Consider the following 10,693-nt stretch of genomic DNA (forward strand, 5'->3'; position numbering starts at 1 on the left):
GGCTGCGGCTGCCGCGCCCCCCCCCCCTTCCTCCTCTCCCCGCCCCCCTCAGATGTCGTCGCTGCTGCTGCTGCTGGTTCAGTGCGCGCCGGGAGCCAGGAGACGACGGGGGAGCGGAGCCGCTGGGTACCCACCACTGAAGTCCGTATCTTTCTCCCCCCCCTACTCCTCCCTCTTGTCTAACGTGTCGTGTGCGCGCGTGTGTGTGTATAGCATAGGCAGGAGGACGTGGCTCGTGTCGAGAATCCGACGTGCATTTTATGTAACTCCAAGAAATAGCCAGGCGTGGCCTCTTTCTCCTCCCTTCGCAAGGCCCCCCCTCTTCCGCCTCCCTTCCCCTCCGTCGCCTCCGCCGTTCCTTGGCTCCCCGAGGGCCCGCAGAAAGGGCTTTTGTGGCGGGGGACCGCCTTTGAGATCATTTCTAACTCATTTCCCCGCTCTCGCCCCTTTCGGGGGCCGCTCGCTTGCCGCCTGGGCGAGGGGCACTGAGCGGGCACACACAGGTGGGAGCAGCCGGGACCCTCTCTTCCTCCTCCCTCAGAAGTAAGTCCAGCCGACAGCCTTGGGTGGTTGATCCCAAAGAAGTGTTTTAGCAGTCGGTGGGAAACGGGAGAAAAAGAAGGGGGCGGCCTGGGCCGCAGTTAAGGAGGCGGGGGCGTATTTCGTTTTTTGAAAAGCCGTTGGGAGTGTTTAGTGGCTCGGCTGCGTGCAGGTGTGGGCAAAACGTGGCGGTGTCTGCAGGAAGGAGGGGGTGGGTTAGGGTGGAGTGATGGAGATTCGCCCTGCAGAGCATTATTCCGAGTGGCCTGGAGTTTTCCCCGCATGCTATAGGGATGCGGTGATTCCGATCTCAACGGCTCGCTTGGCCTTCTGTTCTGTTAGATATGGAAGGCCCATCCAGCCTCACTTCCCTTTGCATGTATCCCCCCCCCCCCCCCCGGCCTTTTCTTGCTCATCTGCCTCGTGGTTAAGCATTTAACTCTTTGGAGCAGGCCTTGTTACTCTGTGTTATTCTGTCTCATTCAATTTCTTCTAAGTCGAAACACGGTGAGCAGTTTGCATGGCCTAAAAGCTGCCATGGGAACCAGGCAGGATTGCTGAGTCAAAAAGCGTTCTTGTTCTCTTCCTTGCTCTTCTCATGTTGATGCTCCGTATTGGTTGACAAGAAACCACAGTATAAATGAGCTCTAGTGGGATTATCACTTTAAAAGATTTGTATCCTGCCTATAAAAAGTAAATTTGTGAGATAATTATTTTAAGATACACATGTCTGATTTTTCAGTCAGGTAGGTAGCCTATATTGCCATGTAATTATTAACCAGACCATAATCCTGAATTCTTATGACTGATGATCACAGCAATTGATCTGAAGCCCTGTAGTTTAAGAACATGAAATCAAACCCCACTGCTGAAGGTTTTATTATTATACTAATATATATATGTGTGTGTTTTCTAGGTTTTTGAGCAATAATGCTATAGAGGTTTTGTAAATGTTAATTAGAATGGAAAATATAAGTGAGAAGGCATGTTGTTTGTGTAATAAGGCCAAATAATGTTAGCGCAACCAAGGGATAACATTAAGGCTTATTAACTTGTATGTGAAATATAGATCATTTTCACCACTTGGAATAATGCATTGAGCTCTTGGGGGATAGAACAAGGGCCATATTTGTATTGAGATGCCTTTCTCTGAGTAATGCAACATTCCTTTTGTCATGCATTTTTCTAGTAAAAGCTCAGCAAGTCTGCAATAAAAATGGCCACCAATAAATCTACATTGGTAAGTTCATGAGCACCTAACATATTTAAGGATTTTGCCACCATGTTTCTTCAAATTTATAACTTAGCATCTCTGTGTAAAAAGATACATCCACATCTCCCCTCCCCAGCATTATTCTATCAAAATATCAGATCCCAAAAGTGAAACTGTTAAAAAGAAAGCAAACTTTACTTTCACTCCATTTGCCACTTGCTAAATAAGTAAATTAATGTTTGTAGAAATTAATTCTTGAAGCCTGCTCTATACATAATACCGATATGCAACATACAGAGAAGAGGATGGAATAAGGTTCAATTAGCCTGTCTTCATTCTGTAGTAGAAAGCTGTTGAGTGGAAAGTAGGCTATAATCAATTCAACCGGAAATATTGAAAAAAGTGATCAGGTTGCACTGAAGATCAGTTTCCTTTTTTTCCTCCCCAGATAATCTTTGAAGCTCACTTCATTACAACAAATATCCATCTATATTGCTTCTCAGGCAGAACAATTGGGCAGGTGTTTTTTTCCCATATGAAGCATGAAAAAGCTCTTTTTCATGTTGCATCCTATTATACCCTACTAAGGCCAGTTAATAAGGAATGATATTGGTTTTTCTCTTGGTGAAACTTCTGAGACTTCCCACGCTTGTCAGTAGTAACATGGGTGGTATCAGAATCATAGTGTGTTCTCATAATATCCCTTGGACTATGCTGCTTCTTGTATATTTGCAGAGAGGACCTCTCTTTGTGCATCCTACTCTTTACACAAATTATAGAGAAGTGGATGGATATGTTACAGTGGTGGTTTAATTCTTCAAGGTACATAGTATAGGGTTTACTGAGTTAGTGATGCTGTCATGTACCACTCAAGAGAGGGAAATAATTAGTTGGCAGTGCATATGTTCAACTTAACAAATTTAGAGTCCAGTGGCACATTTAAAGCCAACACAGTTTTATTCAAGATATGAGCTTTTAGTGTGTACACACACTTTCTCAGATACAATGTCATGGAATGGAATAATCAGTTCAAACATGTAGGTAGAGAGTGAGTGTAAATTTATATACAGTGTAATGAAAATGGTTGACAGGTTCCAGAGAGACATAGCAAATGAAAGCTTTTGTATTTACTTGCTTATATTTTTATGCAAAGCCTATTTAAAAGTGTGGCTTTATTGGTATGCGTAAATATTGTTAAAAGATTCCTGGCAATTCTATTATAAATGGAAGAAAGATAAATCAACTGCTGAGCTTTTAACTGAGGATGCAGTTTGGAAATAGAGAGCTTGTTGTATCAATGCATCGTTCCTAAGAAAGGGAGCATGAATTCTGCATTCTACATATTGTACCAAGAGCTGCAAATATTGTGTATACATTGGTTTGACAGCCATTTATATTCAAAGCCCCAGCCCCCCCACCCCAAGACACAAATGCAGTAAGTTTGGAAAGTGTACATCTCTGGGTATAACTGAATTTCATAATAGTGGCTTGGGAATACACTGGGGTAGATGGTAATCTAGAGAGACTTAGCATGCACTTTTAAGAATACTTGAAGTAAGATCCATTGAATAAATTAATAAATTTAAGTATGAGTATGATTATATGTTCTTAATCTGTAATGTACTTTTCCCCCAGTTTAGTTCAGGAAAAAATTCTCAGGTATCTTTAGTTTTGCCTCAGTTTACATTTGTAGATCAATGTACTTGGGTTCTTTATTCTAAGTTTCCAGGGTAGCTATATCCATAATGAGTAGCTTACTTTGAGATACTCATGTCAGTCTCCATTATTAGATGAAATTAATCTCCACATATTTTGCCTTTTCCATCTTAAGTGACAATTCCGGAAAATTTCATTTGGGTTAGTAGTTTGATTAGTAATGGGGTAAGCAATGAAATGAGAAATGTGTCTGGATTACATCTCAGTAACATGGGCCAGGACACAAATAACTGTTTAAGCTTGTGTGAAGTCCTGTTCAAATACAGTAGATTTTTTTCATCTGAACACCTGTTCCCCATGACATATCACAAAACACTGTTAAAACGTGGGGGTGGGGGGAAAGGAAGGTTGACAAAAAATAAGTCTGGAACATTATTGGATTCATAGTTTGATCCTGACTAGTATTGGAGTCATCATTGTAAGTCCCAGAGGATCCTGTGGAGAAAATAGCATGTCTTCTTGAGAAGTATCTACTTGAGAAGTATCTTCTATTTCAAGATACTTCTCAAAAGGAGAGCATCCAAACAGTGTTCACAACATTTGCTTTTGGTTCTAACAGAATTGCAGCACTTTCAGCATGTCACTAATATATTGGTTTCAAGTTAATGCATAGAGGAATTACAAAAAAAATTATACTGATTTTTGTGTTATTGAGATTGGAATGCCTTGAGGAAGATGTGGATGTAATACCTTAATTTCTTAATGTTTGAATGTTAAGTGTGTTTTATGGAAATCAGATTTAAGCTCTTTCCAATTCTGTGTTAAACCTAGCAAACTTTATTATAAAACTTCAATCACAGCAGACCTCACTAATATATTGGAGATTTTTCCATTGGAAAAGTCTCAGTTTAAGTACATTAAGATCGACTATGAAGCTTTTGGACATGTGAATTCTATGTCTCCTAATGAAACTGGAAGTGAAACATAGATATGATTGTGGGAGAAAAGTCTGAAACTCTGAAAAGAATCCAGTCCATTGCTATTTTAGGAGCACTGCTATTTACCAAGCATGTATAACTTGCATACACGTTATTTTAACTCCTACCTTTAAAATAACCAACATGCTTTTTAAAAGACAGGGTAGCTGCCTCTTAACAATTTGTTGGCTTGTTTCCACAATTAACACACTTAGATTTGCTCTTCTGTAAAGCCTCTTTCAATAAATTTTAAGACTGACAAGAAGCTACATGGACATAATTTAGGCAGAGATGGCACTGACTACACTGGAACTAAAATCCCCTTTCAGATGAATGTCAGGTTTGAGAGAACTGTGACTTACTTGCGGACCCAATTCCCACTAACCTGGAGTTGGACAGTGGTGTAACTAATAAGGAGGTGTTTTTTTCTAATGATTTTGTTTTGTAGCACAAAATGGGGAAGAAACAGAATGGCAAAGGTAAAAAAGTTGAAGAAGCTGAACCAGAAGAATTTGTTGTGGAGAAAGTCTTGGATCGACGTGTAGTTAATGGAAAGGTCGAGTACTTCCTGAAATGGAAGGGATTTACTGAGTAAGGAACTTAATTCTTTCCAAAAAATCACATGTATAACAATATGTAGTGAGATGTGTTGCAGGTTTCTACAGCCATAGTTCAGGTGTAGGAAGGCATGTGTGCTACTGAAAACAGTGAAATATTTATTGCAGCCAGTCACTGAGCAGAGTGAATAACATGCTCATTTCAAAAAGTTTGGCTTGCCCAGTTAGCATGGCTGGCAGCATCTTCCAGATTGCTTCCGGCTGTGAAGCATGGGCTACATGTTTACATCTATGCTGAAGTTATCCGCAAAGTAAACTGTATGTAGAGGACAGGCTGTCTCAAACCAGGGTTCTTTTGACAGCCCTGTTAGGGTTTCCCAAATGGATGGTAATTAACTTTTTATATATATCTTTTAAAATTTGTTAGCATTTATCAGGTGATATGACCATCTTTGGTCAAGTTGACCCACCCCCTCCCCAAATGGCCAGTGATGGGCCTGGAGGAGGTAGGGAGAGGAGGGGTCCCAGGTGTGTCCGTACACAGCTATGCTTCCCCACCATATTCTGCATGATTGTACCACTTCTAGGGTTTCTTGAAACCTGAAGGATGTTTCAGGAGGTTTCTCAATGATATAAAAAAGTTGCGAAAGGCTGGTATAGGTTAACACAAATACTTCATATTAATGGCTAGGTTCTGTTTTATGCTTTAGGAATACAAATAGGGACAATATTCAAGTTAAAAGCTAGAAGCACTTCTTAGGATCTGTAAATAATAGAAATTTATCTTACTCCTTTTTGAAATGAGCAAGGAATCCCAAATAATGGTTATTTAAATTGTGTGGTTTGGAAGTAACAAAGACGATACAAATAAGTTAGTTAAGCAATTTCCGCGACTAAATGGTGTTCTTTTATTATGTTCTGGAGTGATTTAGGCATACATGTGAATGAAGAAATGCAGTAATATATGTAGAAAAAATGACTTACTATAACAATTAATAGATGGATGTTAAGAGGCTGTTTTTTTCCTTATTGTAACTACTCTGTTAGATTCTTCCCCACCCCCATTTGCAAGATTCTGCTTTTCCCCATATACCTTTATAGTCTCATCCAGAAAGGAGGGTTGTTTAAAAAGAAAAATTCAGATTATCAGGTAATAAAGCATAGTTAGAGTCACAGACATAGAATAAAATTGGAAACATTCATTATCTTTGTTTCCATGTGCTATGCTAAAAGCTAAACACTATGCTGTTTGTGCCTGTTGAATTATGTGTGGTTATAACAGTGCTAAAATAATTATGTAGTACATAGAAAAATGAGTTGGAAGAGACCATATAGGCTTTCTAGTCTGACCTATTGGTCAGTTCAGGATCAGCCTAGAGCAGGGGTAGTCAAACTGCGGCCCTCCAGATGTCCATGAACTACAATTCCCAGAAGCCCCTGCCAGCATTTGCTGGCAGGGGCTTCTGGGAATTGTAGTTCATGGACATCTGGAGGGCCGCAGTTTGACTACCCCTGGCCTAGAGCATCCCTGACAAGTGTCCAGCTGATGCTTGAAGACTGCCATTGAAGGAGAACTCACCATCTCCTTAGGCAGCTGATTTTACTGGTAAACTACTCTTACACCTAACAACTCTTACTAATTATGATCAATATAATTTCGCAGTCCTTGGCGATTTTAATAAGAGCATGAAATAATGCTCTTTTGGGCGACAAACTTAATATTTCTGCTTTACTTTTTTCATGAACTTTGTGTTTTTTCCCCAGTGCCGATAATACCTGGGAACCTGAAGAGAATTTGGATTGTCCAGAGTTAATAGAAGCTTTTCTGAATTCCCAGAAAGCTGGTAAAGAGAAGACAGATGGTGCCAAAAGAAAATCTCTGTCAGATAGTGAATCTGATGACAGTAAATCAAAGAAAAAGAGGGACTCTGTAAGTTGGCTTAAAAGGTTTGAATATTTGTTTCTGAATGATCCTTGGACATACCAGCTGATCCTTAATAAGAATTAATGGGATGCAATTTTTGCATAGTATGTTTTTTAGGGTGCAGTGACTAGTTTCTTGGTGAGTCTGAAAAGTTCACCAGAATAGCTTCTGATACATTTGCAAAATGTATCCCTAAGTAAGTCTTCCAGGGGCGGGGGATGTAGAATGGAACTGTTGATGGGTAATAGGCAGTTAAAAGGCAAGACTCAGGATTGGATCCCACAAAGCATGAGTGTGGATTCTCCTTTCTACCAACAGGCCCAGTTTTGGAGATCAAGAGATCTGTGTAGACAAAAGTCATGGGAAACTGCAGCAAGGAAGGGGAATCAGGCACAGTCACTTCAGTAACCAACAGCACTTCATTGGCAGAAAAAGAGGATCATTTCAAACGCTTTCCCTCCACATTGCAAATTCCTATTTGCATCAACAGGGATTCCAGCAATCCATGTGTGTCGGAATATAGTGGCTTTATAGTGCCTTCTGAAAATTTGCATGTGGGCTTTCATTTTACTTATGTATATTATGGAATTAAAAGTTTGGGCTCTTTAAATTCTTGTTTTTAGAAGTTGTGGTTGTTATGGAGTGGATTCTGTTTGGTGCCATTTTACAACTGGAAAGATATGTAAACTAAATTCATTTTTCTTTAAATATTTATTTTAACAGATTGATAAACCAAGAGGATTTGCAAGAGGTCTTGATCCTGAGCGAATAATTGGAGCCACAGACAGTAGTGGGGAACTAATGTTCCTTATGAAGTGGTACGTGTAGTTCAGAACACATGTTAAATTTTTATTTATGTATTTATTTTCTTAGATTTTTATACCGCCCTCCCATACGGCCCAGGGTGGTTTACATGGGACGTCATGGGCTACATAGAACACTGTACACTAACAGTCACAACACAACATATCAGTAACAATTCTAACAATAAATATAAGTTTAACAGATTACCATAATTAATTAATTGAACAATTTCAATAAAACAACTTTAACATAACCCCTAGGGAGGTCTGAATCATTCAGATTATGGAGGGTATGACTTGAGGGGTCCACCGGATGTTTTTAGGTCAGATTAACTTCAGTTTAATGCCTGGTGGAAATGCTCCCTTTTTGCAGACCCTGCAGAATACTGGGAGTTTGACCAGGGCCCTGATCTCTTCAGGGGGCTCATTCCACCAGGTGGGGACCAGTACAGAGAACGCTCTGGCCCTTGTTGAAGTCCAACATACTTTGGGGCCAGGGATTAATAGCCAGTTGGTGGTGGCACAGCATAGTGGTCTTTTGGGGGTATAGGCAGAGAGATTGGTCTCTCGGGTACACTGGGCCCAGGCTGCGTATGGCCTTTAAAGTAAATTCCAGAACCTTAAGGTTAATCCAGAATTCAGTTTGGAGCCAGTTCAGTTGTTGGAGTACTAGCTGGATGTGGGATTTCCATGGTGTATTTGTGAGGACCCTGGCCGCAGTATTCTGAACCAATTGTAGTTTCCTGATCAAGGATAAGGGTAGGCTTGTGTAGAGTGAGTTTCAGAAGTCCAGCCTAGAGGTGACCGTCGCATGGATCACTGTGGCTAGGTGTTTTGGGACTATGGTGGTAGAAGGCCTGCCGTGCTACTCTTATGACCTGCGCTTCCAGAGAGAGGAAGGTGTCGAGGATCACACTCAGGTTTTTGGCAGAATGGGCTATTGCTAGTCGTATTCTGTCCAGGTTGGGCAAACACGTTCCCTTGCTTGGTCCCTTCTTACCCAACCACAGGATCTTCGTCTTTGAAACAGGAATAGATTTTATTCCGCTGGTGTAAACCAATTATTGGAGAAGTATTGACTACTGTAGCGGGATGGATGTGATATTACTGCACATACAGTGTAGAAAACTTCAGGGAATAATGTCAGAACAATAGCCTTGCATCATACATTGTAGCAGGAGTCAGAGTAAGATTGAACTTTCCTACAAATAATTCATTTACTAATAGGTCAGCAGCCTGATATTCCATGTAAAATTTTGGAATCAGGTTTCACCAAGTTCAGTAAATTCTGCTGTGCTTTAAAATTGCAGCCTTGATTGTTACTTTGGAAAACTTCCCTGGTTGCTGTTGGCTTATTTACTGATGGAATAATCAACATTAATTGGTGAATTTATGAACTGATTTTATGAACTTAGGCAGATTGTGAGTGGGTGGTCAGGAAGGAATATACCAATGTTTGCCTCTTATGGCCCTTCCTTGCATACCCTAATTGCTAATCACCACTGTGGGATGGTAGGTGTATTTCCTCCAGGCCAGGCTGGATTCTGGCAGTTTTTATTGGGGGGGGGGATCATTTGGGCATGGAATTGGGGTCACTGTGAACATGCAAATAGTTGTGAATTCCTGCATTGTGCAGGGGGTTGGACTAGATGGCCCTGGAGGGCCTTCCAGCTCTATTTCTATGATTCTAGTTAACATACAGTAATACCAGTAAATAGAACCGACAGCCACCTCCCATTGCTGGCTACTCTAATTAGTATTGGGCTTTATAAATGACTTTCTGTTTGGGCAGAAGAACTCTTGTGGTTCTTTTCTAACTGAATTTAGAACTATAATTTAATTCCCAATAGCCTGAGTGTAAATCTCATGGGTTATAAAAGGATACCTTCAAAATTAACATGCAAAAATTGAACTGCCTTGTGTTTATGCATTTGAAAAGACATAGTAAAGGTTCTTCAGATCCTTATTACACATGTTGGTTATGTTACCTCAAACAGCATTTAAAGTAATTTTTTTATTAAAATTCTTACAACAGGAAGGACTCAGATGAAGCGGATTTAGTGCTGGCCAAAGAAGCTAATGTGAAATGTCCCCAAATTGTAATTGCTTTTTATGAAGAGCGGCTAACTTGGCATTCATGCCCAGAAGATGAGGCACAATGATTGTTTGGCTTTTTTTATATATGTATAAAGAATAAAGAATATTAATAGCTGTTTGGTTTTGACTTACCAAAAATGTGGAAAATGTCTACATTCTAATAAGATGAGTTTGATTATTTTTGAAGTGATGTGTTTTGCATAAACAGAAAGAAAAGGGTTTGTTCTATTTGCTTTGTTAATTATGGGAGAACATTTGATACGGCTCCCTGCATATTAAGTAAAATGTTTTATAAAGTTAATAGTGAACTCTTAATGGCAGTTCAAACAAACTCACCAGTGTTTTTGTAGTTCTCTATTTTGATTGACGTGCATGTATTTTATTCCCAACTTAGTCCTTTATCAGTGCAAGTAGAGGTATTCCTTTTTAAGGCCATTGAAGTTAGTGGTTTTAAAAGGGTGTAACTCTGTTCAGGATTGCACAGTAAATCTATAAGGCTGTTCTTTTTCGTATTTTTGGCTATTTGGTTCTGAAAGGACCAGGTGAAAACTTTGTAGTAAGTTGAAGGTGCAGACTGTATATTGTTTTATTGTAAATATATATACTGGTGAATGGTGATCAATAAAATACATTTATATTCTTGTTCCCTCTTCACCAAACAATGGGAAACTAAGTCGTCTGAAGGCATGAGGATATCCCTAAAGGCACAAGCTGAGTTTCCCCCCCTACAGGATTGATACCACATTACATGTACTCCTCAGTTTCTTTTTTGTACTGTGTTTAAATTGTCTAACATAATTTGATGATCACACTGATAGTATTCTTAAGTATTGCTCATTTTTACTATTTCGGCAAACTGGAGTCTGTGGGGGAGGGGTGAGAGAATTTTTATGCAGGTACTGAAGATGAACAAAATCCATTGACAG

At 39.9% G+C, this 10,693-nt stretch overlaps 1 protein-coding gene across 7 annotated transcripts in view; it reads left to right on the forward strand.

Moving 5' to 3' along the window:
• The window catches only part of CBX3 (chromobox 3), a 294,217-nt gene extending 283,808 nt beyond the window's left edge, over window positions 1-10,409 (forward strand). For 3 of the 7 annotated variants that reach the window (XM_077303092.1, XM_077303091.1, XM_077303090.1), the window contains exons 2-6: window positions 1,730-1,780; window positions 4,835-4,977; window positions 6,708-6,873; window positions 7,591-7,685; window positions 9,706-10,409. In XM_077303092.1, the coding sequence (XP_077159207.1) occupies window positions 1,757-1,780; window positions 4,835-4,977; window positions 6,708-6,873; window positions 7,591-7,685; window positions 9,706-9,832 (555 nt within the window). In that variant the 5' untranslated portion in view covers window positions 1,730-1,756 and the 3' untranslated portion in view covers window positions 9,833-10,409. Of the gene's footprint in view, window positions 1-3; window positions 142-236; window positions 544-1,729; window positions 1,781-4,834; window positions 4,978-6,707; window positions 6,874-7,590; window positions 7,686-9,705 lie in introns of those variants that run through there. The other 4 variants (XM_077303088.1, XM_077303089.1, XM_077303093.1 and 1 more) reach the window with 4 other exon arrangements.
• Window positions 10,410-10,693: the final 284 nt, after the last annotated feature.

The sequence above is a fragment of the Paroedura picta genome, chromosome 11, assembly GCF_049243985.1.
Source record: "Paroedura picta isolate Pp20150507F chromosome 11, Ppicta_v3.0, whole genome shotgun sequence".
Lineage (NCBI taxonomy): Eukaryota > Metazoa > Chordata > Lepidosauria > Squamata > Gekkonidae > Paroedura > Paroedura picta.